Source organism: Vicugna pacos, chromosome X (assembly GCF_048564905.1).
Source record: "Vicugna pacos chromosome X, VicPac4, whole genome shotgun sequence".
NCBI lineage: Eukaryota > Metazoa > Chordata > Mammalia > Artiodactyla > Camelidae > Vicugna > Vicugna pacos.
Window position 1 is genome coordinate 56,121,890 of NC_133023.1, and position 18,401 is coordinate 56,140,290.

At 35.2% G+C, this 18,401-nt stretch overlaps 1 protein-coding gene and 1 long non-coding RNA gene across 3 annotated transcripts in view; one reads left to right on the forward strand and one right to left on the reverse strand.

Moving 5' to 3' along the window:
• LOC140691766 (uncharacterized) overlaps positions 1 to 18,401 on the forward strand; it is a 302,036-nt gene that overhangs the window by 214,559 nt on the left and 69,076 nt on the right. The gene's annotated exons all lie outside the window — the stretch shown is intronic.
• The window catches only part of PHKA1 (phosphorylase kinase regulatory subunit alpha 1), a 106,209-nt gene that overhangs the window by 32,523 nt on the left and 55,285 nt on the right, over positions 1 to 18,401 (reverse strand). For both annotated transcript variants that reach the window (XM_006218472.4, XM_006218471.4), the window contains exons 15-17: positions 8,828 to 8,937; positions 7,705 to 7,849; positions 678 to 756 (exon numbers count right to left, since the gene is read on the reverse strand). In XM_006218472.4, the coding sequence (XP_006218534.1) occupies positions 678 to 756; positions 7,705 to 7,849; positions 8,828 to 8,937 (334 nt within the window). The remainder of the gene's footprint in view (positions 1 to 677; positions 757 to 7,704; positions 7,850 to 8,827; positions 8,938 to 18,401) is intronic.

Consider the following 18,401-nt stretch of genomic DNA (forward strand, 5'->3'; position numbering starts at 1 on the left):
AATAGTATCATATCCATATTAAATTTTCTGAGTGTGATGATTATATTGTAGTTATGTATGAGAATGCCCTCTTTCTTAAAAGATAGAAACTGAAGTATCCAGCATTGAAGAGTCATGATATTTCTGACTAACTCTCACACAGTTTAGCAAAAAGTGCTCTAACTCACAGTTGTGTGTCTGTGTGTGCACATATGTGTGTGTGACAGAGGGTGAAAGGTACAAGAAAAGAAGAGAGGGAGGGATTGGGAGAGAAAACACACAAGTGGGACAGATGTTAACCACAGGTGAGTCTTGAGGGAGGGTATATTGTGTTCAATAAGATTCTTGCACATTTGTGTATACTTGAAAATTTTCAATATAAAAACTTACAGAAAAAAGAAAAGCAGACAAAATTGAATAGTCTAGTAACCTACTTTCCTCCCTCCCTCTTTCCCTTCCTTTCTTCCTTTCAGAGTAAGTTTTCTGGTCCACTGAATTTATGGAGTGTAGAACAGGGCGGGGAAACATTCCAATCCTTTTCTGTAATATTAATTCCTTGATTCAATCTATCAAACACCCGCTCCTCTGAATACGACGGGTATATGTTGTTAAAGATACAGAAAAAGACATCACAAGTCTACCATTACTTTACTTAAATTTCATTTCATTTCACTAAAGAGTATGTAGTAGTCACTTACCTTGCCCCACCAAAATAGCCATCCTGCATTTTTCGGAGTGCTGCCAGGATACTTGAATTCAAGCTAGTTCCATCTTCATCTTGAAATGAAGAGAATTTTGAAACAATCTTTATGGTTTTAACTTTGAAATAAGGAGGCTCTTTCAATTATTTCAAATCAACATTCTGGCAGTGATGGTACAAATGAGACACCCCTCATTGACTACCCTGTATTTCAACAATTCATCTGAGAGCCAATGACATTGCAGAATGGGAGATGGTAAGGGATAATGACCAATAGATGAGTTCCTCAAAGACAGTATCTTATTTATTTTAAGTACTTAGCACATTGCCTGATGGCAGAATATGTAATATCTACTGAATGCTGACAGTAATAACAGCAACCATTTGCTGAACGTTACATGCCAAGCACTGTGCTGAACATTTTATACATTATCTCATCCAATGAGCCTTGGTTTATGTGTGTGTATGTGTGGAGGTATAAAAAATGTTTAGAAGGCTAACAAATATCCAACTTTATGTGAAGGGAATCATACTACACTTACTCTTTGGTGATTCACTTTTTCTAAATTATCGTTTGTAAAAAAAAATGATTCCATAGTAGACATTTAGACTGTTGTTTTACTATAAGGAACACTGTGACACACTTAGTCCATCATTTCCTTAGGATAAATTCTTATAAGTACAACTGTTAGGACAAAGGGAACACTTACTAAAAATTTTAGACTGCCAAATTGCACACTAGAAAAGTTGTGCCAATTTAATTTCAACCATTTGTATAGAAAGTGATCATTTCCCCACACCTTTAACAACAATGGCATTAATAATCCTTTTAATCTTTGTTTATCTGATATGTTAAAAAGACATCGTTTTAATTTTATTACTAGTAAGACTGAGCATGTTTTCATGTATATACTGTCCATTTGTATTTCTTTTATGAATTTCCTGTTCATGCCCCTTTCCTATGTTTTTATTAAACAGTTTATCTTTTTCTTTTCAATTGATTTTCAAGTACTCTTTAGTTTTGTGACTATTACCCTCTTCTCTATCACATGTATGGCAAATACTTTACTTACTTTATTATTTATCTTTCAAATTCCACCACACTTCATTTTTGCATAAAAGATTTATTTAGATTTTCATGTTTTTAACTTTGTCAACTTTTCTTTTTTTGGTGTCTTGCAAAGTATAGCTTCCTTCAGTCCAAGATCACAAAAATATTCTCTCATACTTTCTTTTAATACCTTGATAGGGTTTTCTTATTGCTTATTAGCTTTTTAATCTATTTAGAATTTAAGTTTTCATAAAATATAAAGGAGTAGGCCTAAATAAATGATTTTCCCAAATGTATTTACATTCTTTTGCCACTATTTGGATTGCTATCTTTATCATTATCATAATTCTAATGGATCTATCTTCTCTCATTGTTTCTAGTTTTTTTTAAATCTGGTTATTCTTGTACATTTTCAATTCCATTTTAAATTTAAATACAGTTTGTTCATAAAAATTTGTCTTTATTTTGACTTGGAATTCACTAAATTGATAGAATAATTTAATAAGAATGACATCCTCTCAATATTAAGTATTTCCATCTAGCAACATGGTATGTCTTCTAGTAATTAAAATCTTTTATGCTCTTTATTAGTTTTATAATTTTCTCATATACTTCTATACATATTTCTTATTAAGCTTATTCTTATATTATTTACTTTTCTAGAAAATTTGTCAATTTTTCTAGATTTACAAAATTGTACTTGGTATTCTTCTATAATTTTTAAAGCCTCCTCCATTTCTGTTGCTATATCCCTTTTCTCGTTCTAAAAATTATTTTTATTATCTCTATTTTTTCTCTTTACTCTGAAGTCTACCTTACCAGATATTAATGTGGACACTTCTGAGTTTTTTTATAATTAATTTTCCATTCTTTTTATTTTAGTCTACCCACATTGCTACATTTGAACTGAATCTCATGGAGACAGCATATATGTGGATCATTTTTTAAGTCTACTCTGCTAATTTCAGTCTTTTAATTGGTGTACTTAGGCCTTTTGCAGTTTATGTCATTATTGATATGTTAAGGATGAGACTGCCATTTTACTTACTGTTTTCTGTTTGTTTCTCTTTTTTTTCCTGCCTTCTAAAACACATATAAGAATTCCATTTTGATTTATCTTTAGTGTTTTTGACTGTATTTCCTTGTATAGATTTCTTAGTGGTTACTCTTATTACATTATATATACAAACATGCATTATACATATATCACTATTAGTTTCAACATTTTACCAGTTATGTGTAAATATCCTTCTTAGTCCCTTACCTCCCCCCATTTATAACTGCATTAAAGATCTCCTGTACATACTTTGAGAACCATATCAGTGTTATGATTTTTGCTTCAAATGTCAAACATAATTTAGAAAACTGAAGTGGAGAAAGTCTATTATATTTACCCATATTCTTACTCTTTTCAGTGTTCTTTTTCTTTCTTAATGTTCTGACATTCTATCCTTGTATATTTCCTTTCCATTTCAAGAACTTCATTTAAGCTATTCTTTTATAGCAGATCTCCTTCAGAAAAAATCATTTAGTTTTCCTTCACCTGAGGTTTTTTCCCCTCTTTATTCTTCAAGTACACTTTTGCTAGATACAGAATTCTTAGTTTATAATTCTTTTTTTTTCAGCACTTGAAAACTGTTGTGCCACTTCCCTCTGTTTCAGGGTTTTTGATGAGCTCTGTTGTCACTGTAATTGTTTTTACCATATAGGCAAGGTATCATTTCTCTTACTGCTTTCAAGATATTTTTCTTTTTCTTTAATTTTTCAGGAGTTTGATTATTAGGCGTTTTGGCATGGGTTTCTTTAGATTTATCCTGTTTGGGACTCTGTCAGCTGTCTGAATCTATAGGTTTATGCTTTTTGCCATTTTTTCAGCCATTATTAGTTGGAATACTTTTTTCAGTCCCATATTCTTTTTCCTCTCCTCTCTTACAACATGAATATTAGATCTTTTGTTATTAGTCCCACAGGTCTCTGAGGCTCTGTTCATATTCCTTCAGTCTATTTTTACTCTTGTTCAGAATGGGTCACTTCTATAGTTCCATCTTCAAGTTCACTCTGACATCTTCATTCTGCTTTCGAGCCTATCTAATGAGTTTTTCATTGCAGTTATTGTAGTTTTTAATTTTAAAATTTTCATTTGGTTCTTTATCTCTTCAATTTCTTTGCTGAGCATGTTTATGACTTTGCTGATAGTTCCTACTTTCAAGTTTCAACTGTGGTTGTAATTTCTTGGTAAAGTATTTTTATGATGACTGCCTTAAAAATCTGTCATAATTCCAACAGCTTTGCCATCTTGGTATTGGTGTCTGTTGATCATCTTTTCTCACTGAAGTTGGGTTTTCCTGGGCATTGGTATGTGTGATTTTCTACTGTATTCTGGAAATTTGGATTATCGCTTTATGAGACTCCGGATCTTATTAAATCTTCTGATTCAGCAAGTCTCCTTTGATATTGTGCAGCAGGGAAAGGAGCACTGCCTTGTTAGTGCTAGATGGATGTGGAAGAAGTTCCTCTGTTGTTGGGCAATGATGAAAGTCTAAGCTCCCCACTAGTATCCCCACTGTTCCTAAGAAGGGAGAGGGCTGCCTCTTCACAGCTATGTGAAGGCAGAAGTTGGGGTTCTCCACTCAACCTCACTGATAGGGATTGGAGTAGGGCTGCAGTTTTTTTCTGTGGTGTTTGAGTGAAATAGAACATTTACTATCTAGAAGTTTTCTGTCTGGCTAGGCTGCCCCTCTCCTGTTCCTTTGGCTAGAGGTAGAAGGTTTTTTCTGGACCTTTAAAAATTTGTACCTATGTGTGTTTCTGGGATAACAGCTTCTCCAGCACCCAGTCCAGGATATATGAGACAGGAAAAAAAGAAAACAGGAACTTCACTGCTGTGTTATTTCTCAACTTCAATGTCCCTAGCCAGTCTCCCTTCTTTTGTCCAACTTTCAGAGTCTTCTTATATTTGTATTATAGATAATGTCCAGGGTTTTTAGCTCTACTTAGCAGGAAGAATAGGGAGAAGTGAGTCTATTCCATTTTTGTCTAGAAACAGAACTGGGTTTTTTTCCGGAAGTGAAAAGTATTTAAGAATATGAAAATTTCTAAGTATGACTTCGTTTGAATCTCTTAAGTGTTGATAAGCAGGGGTATCATTTTTCATTTTTAAGCACTAATTTCAAATTTGGTTTCCTCTTTAAGAATTATTTGGAAAAAATTTAATTCCTTCATGGTCAGATTTTTAAAAAACTATTCTTGTGTTAATTAGTTTTATGTCCTATGTCTGGCAATATCGTGTGTATGAGCTCTACTTTTTAAAAATAAACATTCTTTTTGTATTCTGTCTTTCTGCATATAGTTTTATATATACCTATAAACACAAAAATAAGGTTTATTAATCCCCTATATCTTTATTTTGTATAACTGATCTGTAACATTCTGATAGAGATATGTTACAGTTTCCCACTATGATTGTACAATGGTTTTATCACATTGTATACTTAAGTTTTCATAAATATCTGCTTTATATATTTCATTGATATTCTCCAGTAGATAAAACTTATAAATGTTCTATTCACCTTGGTGTACTGTAAATCTTATCAATATAAAATATCCTTCTTGTCTCATTTACTGATTTGTACCTTGAATTCTATTTATCAATTTTGATATTCATATTGTCACCATTGCTTTTTTTGTTAGCGTTTACATGATATATCTTTACACTTCCCTTTATTTTCTGTTTTTCTGCATAATTTTATTTTAGGGATATCTTTTGTAAACAGGATCTAGGTAGACTTTGCTCTTTTAGCTATCCTAGAAATCTTTGTCTTTAATATGAGAATTTAATTAATTCACCTTTTAATGTGATCACTAATACTCTCATTCTCATTTTACCAGGACAAAATTTTCCCTGACAAAAACACACAGCTACTAGTAATGTAGGCTTTGGAGACTGACAGATCTGACTCTGTTGCTTACTGGCTTTGTGACTATACAATGAGTCACCTTCCTCATCTATAAAATGGGGCTATTAATAGTACCTACCTGAACAGAGTTGTTGTAGAGATTTCAAAATAACGAATTGAAAGCACTGAGCTCAATGCCTGGTACAGAGAAAGTGCTCAGTAAACACTGTAGTTATTGCTATTGACACTGCTGTTTTTGTTGTGTGTTTATGTTCCAAGTATCAAAACTTTGTGATTTAAATCTAGATCTTTAGTTTTATTCTTTTTCCCAAGCTATGGCTGTTTATCTCATCCCAAGTATTAGGTATTCCAGTTTTGAAACCTCTTCATCACTACAAACTGAACATGTCCCTTTACAATTGGCATCTTCCTTTAGAATTTCTCTGCTTTTATCAATGGCAGCATTATTTACCCAATCTCTAAATCTTCACATTATCTTCATTCATATCTCAAATCTAGTCAGTCAACACTTGGGTCGCAGGTGTTGTTTAAAATGACTCTTGAATCCTTTTTTCCCACTCTATTTTTACTACCACCAATCCAGTGTATCTTCTCATCACTTCATACCTGGATTAGTTTCATTCGTATCAGGTTCTCCTAACTACAATGTATACTGTCACCAAATCAATATTCCTTAAACATCACTTTCATCATGTCACTCCTTACTCAAAAACTTTTAATAGTTTCAGACTTCTGAGGAAATCTGTTTTAAATATCTCTGCTTATTTTCAAGGTCTTTATAATCTGACCCCACATTACTTGTCCAATTTTGTCAATAATTATACTCCAACATGCAGGGCCCACTCTGTTCAGCTTGGCCTCTTCACTGTCCTCTCACAAGGCAAGTGCATCCCTGCCTCCAGGTTTCATTCATGGTAATTTTTCCCTCACCTAAAGTACCTTTTCTTTTTCTCTCCTCCCATATGAATACTACACATCCCCAAAAGCCTGGGTGAGTCCCACCAAGTCAAGGAATTTTCTTTGACAACTTGATCACTGTCACTGTAAAATACCAGTCTAATGGTTTAGTACTTCTTCATATACTGTCTTGAATTGTTTTCTATTATTTTTGTAAGTTAGCTTTGCCACTCAAATTAGACTTTATACTTTCTGAAGGCAGTTCTGGGAACACAGTAGTTACTAAATGGGTACTTGCTAACTGTCTTGAATAAAGAAGAAAGACAAAAAGAAGAAAGACTACCCTACTTCCTCAACTCCTGTGCTTTTGAAGCACTTTAGAGATGTGACCAAAATCCCTAACAGTGTGTCTGGACCCTGAATGATTTATGACAAAGGATTCTTCTCTAATGAAAAGGAATTCTATGTACTTCGGCAGTACAAACAGGCTTTTGGAAGCAACAGCAGAGACACAGAAAGGAAGCAGTGCTTCAGTATTGGCTCTAGTCCTCCAGGAACTGAGAGAACAATAAAGCGTTTCACTCAGTTTTAAGTAAGCAATGTCAGGACGCCTGGCTAATAAAGGAAAGATAAACTGAAAGCCTTTTTACTCTTCCCTGCTAGATTTTATTGCTTCAGTTAGGCAAGTCTTGGAATGAGAAGTCTGGGAACTTATCTATAAAATCGTAATGCTCCATTGGAGTAAGAAAGATGCAGAATGTAGTATTACTGTTTTTAAAATGAATTGTATTAGTAACTGCAAATTTTGTTTCTGCAAATTGGCCTAGAAACCAGTTATCTGAAGTAGCTCCAACCAAGTTATTGTATTATATCTTTTGAATTACAGCTCTCAAACCACCTGAAATATTCTTGTATATTTGTTTATTTGTTACATATTTATTATAAATCTTAAGCTCCATAAGAGTAAAAACCTCATCTACCTGATTCACCCCATGTATGACCAGTGCTTTGAAAAGGACCTGGCACAAAATAGGAGCTAATAAAAAACTGCTGAAAGAATAAGTGAAAATAGCAGCTCTCTAGTGACTCTAAGCCTTTGAAGGGCTAACCACATGACTTATTCTAAAAACACATTCCTTCCTTGCCTCATACAACCTTACCAAGCATGCTGTTTGAGATGGGGAAGGTGATGGTGGGCTGGCCTGTCATCCTCCAGCGGCTGCAGAGATAGGAGAGGTCTGTTCTAAGCATTTCCACTATCATCTTGTTGTCCAGAGCCAGGTAGAACTGTTGCTGGTCTATAAACTGAGGGAAAAAAATTGACAACTCAGAATAATTTACTCTCACAACTATTAAATAATATTTTAAAGTACTCACATATTCACAAGGGTATATAAAATGTCACAGGGGCAACAATGCCTCCAAATGTAATGTCTAATTCTTCCCAAAATATCTGGTGGTCCACTGGTACATATAGTAGTATTTGACATTTTTACAGTGTCCTATAGTTTACAAAGTGTTTTCAAGTACAAGATTTTAATTGTAACAATCCAGTGGGGGCCTTTTTCCTTTTTAACAGATTAAAAAAATAAGGCCAAGAGACACTGACTAGATTAGCAAAGTTCTATGACTAGCAAATGGCAAAATCAGAGATAGAATCTGTGGTCCATTATTCTTTCATCTATACCTCAGCTGCACTATTTCAGATGTAAGATGACAAATGGGGAGCTTAGGCTTTCTTTCCAGAAGATAGTTTTCCTCTCATACACATATATAATCAGGCTTGCTATTGTAATATGGCTAATAAATATCAGGTTAATAACAGAGTATAATCATGGCTAAAACAGTACTGACATTTTTGTTTAGAAGAGGATATCAAAGATTTTCAGGCATGTAAAAAGGGCCCCTCCCCCAAACAAAGAGAACAAATAATTCAGTAGCTGAATAAAACAAGACTATATTTTGTTTATAAAGGGTAAATATAGTATTATTTTTGACCTCTAATAAAGTAAAGAGTACTTTTTAAACTACTTCAACATTTGTAAAATCCCTAGCCACTGTTTCTGCAACACCCAGGACTACTTGTTAGCCAGTCACTTGGCACCGCTCTGTGCTGCAAGTTCAATTCAGTCCAACTCAACAAACATTTACTGAGCAACTTAATATGTACAAGGCCTCATGGAACTCTGACACTCGTCCCAACTCCAGTAAATGCTTTATTTCTATAGTGTTTCTCTTTTATTTCCATTCACCTCAATGCACATTAAAGCTCATTCTACCCACCTGTGGAGTGAAGGTAAAGATAGTTTTCCGAATGTCATAGAGTTTTGAAGTTCCAAGGACTCCCATGTGTCTGTAGGGTCTTCCACTGAGTTTCATTCTACTGTTGCACCCTGATACAGAATTGAGAAATAGTCAAGATCTTTTTAGTGCACAAATCCTATCAGCAAACATTTTTTATATTCGTTTACACTTCCTGATTGAACAAACTAAGTTCTGTGTCTCAAAGTTAGTGTCCATGTCATGTACATGGCCATACTAATAAGCACTGTGGGGTTTTCCAAGAAAAAGAGTAGGCAGTTATCTCTGTTCTTAAAGAACTTTATGCTCTTAGAAAGAAGCCACATCATCTACATGAGGCAAGAATGCATACAAAAATTAACAGCTCTATGAATGACAGCATTCTATTACCAATATTCATACACTGAATCTTCTTAAAGTCCATGAAAAGTACAAAAGCTATATTGATGATCAAACTAATCACTGTAAATTATGACTCAACAAAGTTAAAGAAAACCCTTATCAACTTAAAGATGGCCTATCAAACTGAAAAAATTAAATAAGAGTGCATCTTGATCTCCTTCAGTAGCATAGTACTGACATATTTTATTCTATGAGACAACAGATTTTATCCAAATAAGTCAAAATATTTTAATACTCTTGTATCTGATAGGAAATTTTGTGGAACCTTAGAGTAAAATTTACTTCGCAGAGGAGCAATTTTGGAAACTGGAGAAGGGGGAAGACAAAATTCTAAGACAGCTACAAATGTAAGGCATAATGTTAATAAAAATTTGAATAGAATATCTACATCATGTGTCTAAATATTGTGTGTATACATGTATGTACACACGTGTGCACATTAACACACACATATCCATCTTATTTCCTTGAGCATAAAATATCTTTTTATAATTTAGCATTCTGAAATTAGAATCTATCTAATTGATGTCTGTTAAATGCAGTTGAATTTCTTTTTGTTTTTCAAAAGGCAATTATTACATCAATACTTCTTACAATGAGAGAACAGTTCATCTACTCACATTTTTTTCCCTTTTATAACATAAGATAACAGTATATACATTGTTCTCAAACTCTTTTCCCCCAAAATATATATTAAATATCCTTTCATGTCAGTACTGACAAATTTAGTACTACTTTTTTTCAGGGTTGGGGAGGCTGGAACACATTTTTCTTGGGGATTTTATTTTTGCCCCTTCTTTATCCTCAGTATTATACTTACTAACTATGTCACTTAACAAATATTTTTAGTGTTGCTTCACTCTCAGGGACAGAATCAGTTCAATGCCTTTGGCCATATTCCAGGGTCCATTCTGTAAAGCACACATTCTACCTGAGATTGATATCACAACCAGGTTTATCCATTGTTCCTTCCATTTTCTTTTTTTTTTTATTATGGTAAAATATATGTAACGTAAAATTTACTATTTTAACTATTTTTAGTTGTTCACTGGCATTAACCACATTTGCAATGTTGTACAACTATCACTCCTGCTCATCTTCAGAAATATTTTATATTCCCAAACTGACAATGTACCCATTAAACAATAATTCTCCATGCTCCCCTCCCCCTGGTCCCTGGCAATTACCATTTTTTCTGTCTCTATGAACTTGCTTACTCTAGGTACCTCATATATGTGGAGTCATACAGTATTTATCCTTTCGTGACTGGCTTTATTTCACTTAGCATAATGTCTCAAGGTTCATTCATTTTGTAGTACATGTCAGAATTTTATCCTTTTTTTGGTTGAATAATATTCCATTGTACATATATACCACATTTTGTTTATCTTTTCATCCATCAGTGGACACTAGGTTCTTTTTTTTCTGTAATTACTTACAGTATAATATACATGAAGTTAAGTAAATGAAACTTAAATGTAAAATTTGATGAATTTTTACATAGCAAACACACAACCTAAACCAAGATATGGAACATTACCAGCACTGCAGAAGCCTCCCTTGTGCCCCTTCCCAGTTATTAACGTCCCACAGCTCCCAAAGTTAACCCCCAGTCAAACTTCAACCATCACAAATATGTAGGATTTGTCCATTTTTGAGCTTCATATTAATATAATCATACAGTATCTCCTTTTAAAATCTGGTTTATTTCACTCAACATAATATCTATGAGATTCATCCATACTGTTGTACATAGAATTAGTTCATTCATTTTAATTGCTGTATAATATTCCAGTGTATGAATGTATCATTATTTATCCACTCACTTGTTGACGGACATGTAAGTTTTTCCTCCAATTTTTTTGTTATTATAAATAAAGCTCCTATGAACATTCTTGCTGTGCTGGTGATCCCAAAGATCATCTTCAGGTCTGGTGATTCACTAGGATTCATAGCGCTCAAGCATATTAGCTATAGTAATGGCTAAGGTTTATTACAGTAAAAGGATACAAACAAAATCAGCAAAGAAAAAAGGTGCATGGTGTAAAGTCCAGAGGAAACCAGGTACAAACTTCCAAGAGTCCTCTTCCCAGTGGAGTCACACAGTACCTGCTTAATTCGTCCAGCATCAAATTGTGACAATATGTGTGAAATGTCTACCAAGGGAGCTCATTAGAGACTCAATGCCCAATGTTTGTTTTTATTAGGGGCTGGTCACATAGGCACCCTCTGCTTAGTGCACCAAAACTCTAAAATCTCAGAAGGGAAGCAAGTGTTCAGCATAAGCCATACTGTTGGCACAGTTTAGACATAGTATACAACCTCTACATTCAGAGGATGGTGGAACCCTCTTGAAATCCAAGTTCCCAGACACCAGCCAAGTGCCAACCTTTGTAAGCAGGCCTTTCTAAGGATAGAATTCTGAGGCCTGCCATGGGAATTCTTTTCTGTACAATCCATCCCCTTGGCTCTTGGCCAACGTGTCTTTGTCAGTAGGACCCATGCAGCAGAGTGACACCAACCTGCAGTACTGTCCTCAGTTATGTCCTTAGGGGTCTGAGACTGAGCCAGAGAAAACAACCCATTACCATAAACATGTATCTTCAAAAGCTAGGTTGCTTCCTCCTTAAGTTTCTGTATTAACCATTTTAAAAAATCTGGCTTAATGTATCAATCCAGGTGCAGCACAAGCCTGTCAGTAAACTGAAGTTGACCTGAATGCCTTCTAGGGCTGAGGCAATGCCTGGATAGTCAGGGCTCACAGAGAAGAACAATTCCAGAAGGCAATGCAGTATCCTTGGACAAAATACATTTACAATTGTTAGGGTATCCTGAGCAGGACATAAATTAAGCAGGCATTCTAAGTTAACAGGATCCCTAATGTGACTGGCCTCCCACTGTGAGACCTCCTGCCCTAGGATTTCCAATCCAGTTCAGAACTTGGTTTCGATGGGAGTATTTCCTGAAGGCAGCTGGACCCAAACAATTTTGTTCATGGTACCAGTTCATCTGTCTTGTGAGTGTGGATGACATGTGGAGGTGCTGAGTGGAAGGTGTAGGAGCTGAAGCCACCACCTGCTGTCTCATAGTCAGCTTAGTGACACTTGACCTTAGGCTCAGAAGTCAGTTTGAATTCAAAGCACCCTCAGCAGCAGGGAAGGCAACACCTGCTTTTATTAGGGAGGAGGGGAAAACTTCTAGGAGCAGTTCTAAAAATCAAAGATTATTAATGCCCCCTTTCCTCACCCACGCCTCCCCAGGTGTCAGGATTTTGTTTTTCCTCCACTGTGACAAAATTTGTGTGTCCCAGTTAGCAGTCATAGTTTTACAATCATCTCCTCTTCTCAGAATCCAGACCTTTTGGCTAGAAGAGTTGTATGTAAGAAATTTAAAAGTATTTTCAGAGGCAAACATTTTTATATGACTTAACCAGAAAGACATATCATGTCCAGGAACGGGTCAAGATGAAATCCTGAATTTACAGATATTTTAAAAGTGGGTTTTCATATTTCCCACTCCTTTCATCCTGATCATTTATTCAGTGAGCAGCCTAGAAAAGATCACTCTCCTTATGGGGACAGCTACATTTAATAAGCACATTGCCTTACTAAGGTTTATGTATCAGGAGAAAGAGAAAGGAGTAGAATCAGCTTTTGTATCTATTGTTATAAGCTGCAGCCAATCTGGAAAGTCAAACACGATCATCAACAGCAGCGACACAGCCCCAGAAAGGACAGAGTCTGATCTGTCAGGAGTCGGGGAGGGATCACATTCCCCCTGATGTGCCCTCCTCCAATTTGCAGCTTTTGCAGAAATCACATTAGGAACACAATCAGTTTCTGTATCAGAAATATAGAGCTAATCAGCAGATCTATTTCAAATGGTCCCATCAGAGAATAAGACTTTTCCTACAGGCATCTGCAACTGACCCAACTGACCCAAATAGTCCAGCCAGCACCAGAGTGGTTTCACAGTTTAGAGTGCCACAAGAGGGGTGACCCAAATCTGCAACAATCCACTTCTGAGTTCATTTGAAGTTCATACAGTTCATTTAGAGTTCATTTAGCCTGTGCCTGCTTTCAGTTGAGCACATCTGGTGTTGATGTGGGAACAGCCTATAGTGGCCTTATCAGGTTTCAGCTGAGAGTCATGTCCAGGCAATTAGAATATGTGAATTTAGGATGCCAAAAAAGCTAGTGGCTTTTTTTTAGGCAGCAGCAAAGCTGAGGTAGTGCAGGGCCGGTCAACTGTGGTCTAAGTCCAAGTGACAAGCAACACTTTCCTAAGCTCTTTTTATTGTGCCTTACAGTCCAAATTAACCCACTGAAAAATATACACATCAGGATGAAAAAGTCATCAACTTCTTAAGAGTTAGACATTTGCTTTCACAAAAGCTCATTAGCAATTAAAAACTGCTTTTTAAACTCAAAAAGTGTATTTTTATCTAAATATTGATTCTCCTTTTATGTTGTCGTCCTTTTTCCAGAAGCTCCAACAGTTAAAAGTGGTAGCAAAAATCATTAGTTATGGAGATTAGTTTCATTTCTAATACTCAAGAGTTTGAATTCCAATCTGCCCACTGGCAATAAAAAGCAAGGTAGTTGTGTCCAACTGATGCTCTTTTTTTCTTTTTTTGCTACTTTCCCTAGTCAAGATGACCCCTCCAGCTTTATGAGACTACAAGAATATAACATTTTACCTCAATTTTTATCATATATCCAGATGCAATAGCCACAAAACACAAAGCTATTTTTAAAAGTCCCCCCATTTCCTCTTACATGAAAGTTTACTCAAACCTTGAGCAGAAAATCCAGCACTTAGAGGCTTAATGTTATAGCTGCAGGGAGATCCCAGCTGTAATGTGGGGGTAGGGGTAAGGGTAGGGGTAGGGGTAGGGGGCTGTGGCAGCAGTGGCTAGAGAGCTTTTCTCCCTTCAGTTTATAAAACTTTGCTCCAGCACTAGGAAGTAATTTAACCCTTTTTCCCCCTCCCACTTGGACAAAAACTTTTCAACGTTTTGGTCCATCCAAAGTTCACCTTTGGGAATGTTTGGACCCTTTCTCCTCCAGCCTGGAGGAGCAAAGAAGAACCAAAGGCATCATTTAGGTTGCACTTTTGGCCACCATGGCCAAAGTAGCCAGAGCCCTTTGACTCTAACATTTTCAAATTCCATAGATAACTTTTACCTCTTACAATATATTATACAATATACATATAAGCTGAGCTACTGTCTGCTTCATACCATGGATAACTACATAGACACCCAGGTACCACAGGTTTGTCATCCTCGATTTCCTTTTCTCAAACAATGCTTTTACCATTTTTAAGTGAGTTAGGGTCATTTTAGACAATCCTACCACTGTCACAGGTGTGTTGGGAGTCCTGAAGACCACCCCAGGTTTGGTGATGAGGTGACTCATGGGAGGAGGATTCATGGGACTTGGCACATAGTCATACTTGTGGCTAAGATTTATTATAGCCAATGGATGTAAAGCAAAATCAGTAAAGGGAAAAGAAGGTGCATGGGGCAAAGTCTAAAGGAAACAAGGAACAAGCTTCCAAGAATCTTGTCCCAGGGGAGTCACAGAGCATATGCTTAATTCCTCCAGCATCAAACTGTGACAACATGTGTGAAGTGCCACCTATTAGCAGTAGAGACTTAGGACCCAGTGTTTTTATTAAGGGCTCATCACATGGGCACCCTCTGCCTGGCATGCACCAAAACTCTTTGACTCTCAGAAGGAAAGCAGGTGTTCAGCACAAGCCATGCTGTTTGCTCAGTTTAGACATAGCGAACTGTCCTTATCAGTTAGGGGATGGTGGAAACCTTCCCAAAATCCAGGTCTTCAGATGCCAACCCTGCAAGCAGGCCCTTCTAAGGATGGCATTCTCTGGCCTGTCACGTTAAGTCTTTTTGCACATTATTCATGTCTTTTAGAGCATATATGTATGGATTTCTGTTGAGTATATACGTGGTAGTGGAAATGATAGGCCCAGGGTATGTGTATGTCCAGTTTTTTTTTAATAGCTGCCTGTTTAATCGACACCTTACTGCCATAAAATGTTATTCATTATTTTTATTAATATTTTTGCCTTTAGTATACTTTGATATCAGTATAGTTACATCAGCTTCAGCTTGTTTACTATTTGCATGGCATATTGTTTCCATCCTTTTATTTTCAACATGTGTCCTTATACTTCAGCTGAGTCTCCTTTATGTAGCATGTTGTTGGATTTTGCTTTATTACACCATCTTGACAATCTCTGTCTTCTAATTGAAGCATTTAGCCTATTTGTATTTAATATGATTACTGAATACTTGAATTTAAAACATAATATCTTACTACTTGATTTCCATTTGTCCCATTTATTCCTTTCCTTCTTCTTTTTGCCTTGTTTGGTTTAATCAAGAATTTTATTGTATCATTTCCCCTCTATCAGCTTGTTAGACAATCTTTTATTATTCTTTTAATGTTTATTCCAGAGCAGGTCTTCTCAACTGGAATCACCAGAGAATTATGTCCTAATTCTCTAGATATCCATTGTATAAATTAACTTCCTTGTATTTAAAATGGAACTAGTGCATGTCACCCTTAGAAGAATGGAAAGACCCCATTTCTTGTAGGGCCTAATTCTGTCATGAACTCCTGCTGGAGAAAAGTTGCCTCAGAGATTAAAACATGCCTCCTTGACTGATTAGAGCCTATCTTAAATTAGTACTTTTACCACTTCCTGAATAATGCAAGAATCTTATAACACTTTAACTTCATTCACATCCTGCCTATTTATTTATTTATTTATTTATTTATTTATTTATTTATTTATTTATTTATTTATTTATATTTTTGTTATTTATTTCATTTCTACTTTTGTTATTTTATCCACAAGGTATTGTTATTAGTGTTGCTTTACACAGTCAATAGTCTTTCATATTTACACTTTCCATTCCTTTCTTCTTTTCTGCATTCCTATGCTTCTGTCTGTGATCACTTTTCTTCTGCCTAAAGAACTCCCTTTAGTGTTTCACCGTGTCTGCTAATAATGCATTCTCAGTTTTTACTTATCTGAACGTGCCTTTATATTACTTTATTTCAGAAGGATATTTTCACTGGATATAGAATTATAGTCTGGCAGTTATCTTCTCCCAGTAATTTATAGGTGTCATTCAGTTGTTCTGTGGAGTTCAATGGTTTTGTTGAAAAGTCAGCTGTATGCTTGATCACTGTTTCTTTGAGAGTAATGTATCTTTTCTTAACTCTGGCTCTTTTAAGAGTTTCTCTTTGTCTCAGTTTCCAGAAGTTTGACTATTAAATTTAAGGTTTGATTTTTGTATTTATCTTGCTCACAGATTTTGAGCCTTTTTGAATGTGTAACTTGATATCTTTAGGAACTTCTGAAAAAATTTTGGTCGCTATGTCTTCAAATACTGTTCCATTCCTTCTCTTGTTCTTGGACTCTAGCCTTCACTGTGTCTCTTAATGATCTTTTAATTTTCCATCTTTTTTTCTACATGCTTTACTACTATGGCTATTTTCTACTGACTTACTTTTTAGTTCATTAATCCTCTCTTCTGCTATGTCTCATATGGTGTTAATCCCATGTATTGCATTCCCAATTTCACTTACTGTATTTTTTAGTTTTGAAATTCTACTTGATCCTTTTTTATATATTCGAATTTTCCAGTGAAATTCACCTTCTAAACCTATTTTTGAATATATTAACAGTAGTTTGAGTCCTGTCTGATAACTCCAAAAATGTGAATTGTTTTAAAAAATATATTAAAATTTAATTGATTTTTACTTACTAAAATATATATAACATAAAATTTACCACTTTAAACATATAGTTCAGTGGCATTAAGTATGTTCACATTGTTCTGTAACCATCACCACCATCCATCTCCAGGACATTTTTTATCATCCCAAACAGAAATTTTACACCCACTGAATAACTCCCTATCACCCCCTATCTCTGGCAACCACCCTTTAATCCTTTAAGGGCAATCACCATTCTATATTTCTTTCTATAAGTTTGACTACACCAAGTACCTCATATATGTGGAATCATACCTATTTATCCTTTTTTTCCTGGCTTGTTTCATTTAGCATAATGTCTTCAGGGTTCATCTGTGTTGTGGCATGTGTTAGAATTTCCATCTTTTTAAGAGATGAATAATATTCTGATACATGTCTATATAAAAATATTACTATATATACAAAATTTTGTTTATCCATTCATCTGTCAAGGCGCATTTGGGTTATTTCTACCCCTTGACTACTGTGACTAATGCTACTTTGAACATTGATGAAGAAATATCTATTTCAATTCCTGCTTTCCCTTCTTTTGGGTAGTATATACAGAAGTGGAATTGATGGATCAATTCTAGGTTTAATTTTTATGAGGAACTTGCCATACTCTTCCACAATGGCTACATCATTTTATAGTCCCCCAAAAGAGCATAAGGGTTCCAATTTCTCCATGTTCTCACTGACACTTATAATTTTCTGGTTTTATTTATTTATTTTATAACAGCCATACTAATGAGTATAAAGTGAAATCACTGAGATTTTGATTGGCACTTCCCTAATGATTAGTGTTGTTGAGCCTCTTTTCATGTGCTTATTGACCATTTGTATATTTTCTTTGGAAAAATGTTTAGTTAAGTACTTTGCCTTTTGCAATTAAGTTCATGGTTTTCTTATCAAAAATATTTCCCCCAGCTTTATTGAGATATAATTGAATATAACATTGTGTAAGTTTAAGGTGAACAATGTGGTGATTTGATATGAAGATATATTGTGAAATGTTTACCATAATAAGGTTAGTCAAAACATCCTTCACCTCATACAATTGCCATTTTGTTGTTACGGTGAGAACGTTAAGCTCTACTCCCATAGCAACGTTCAAGTATACAATGTGGTATTGTTAACTATGGTACATTACATTGTGCATTACATCCCAGGAACTTACTCATCTTAAAATTAAAAGTTAGTACCCTTGACTAACATTTCCCCATTTCTCCCACCCCTCAGCTCCTGGCAACCACCATTCTACTCTGTTTCTATGAGCCTGATGTTTTTAGCTTCCATATATAGGTGAGATCATACAGTATTTGTCTTTCTCTGTCTGACTTATTTCACTTAGCAAAATGCCC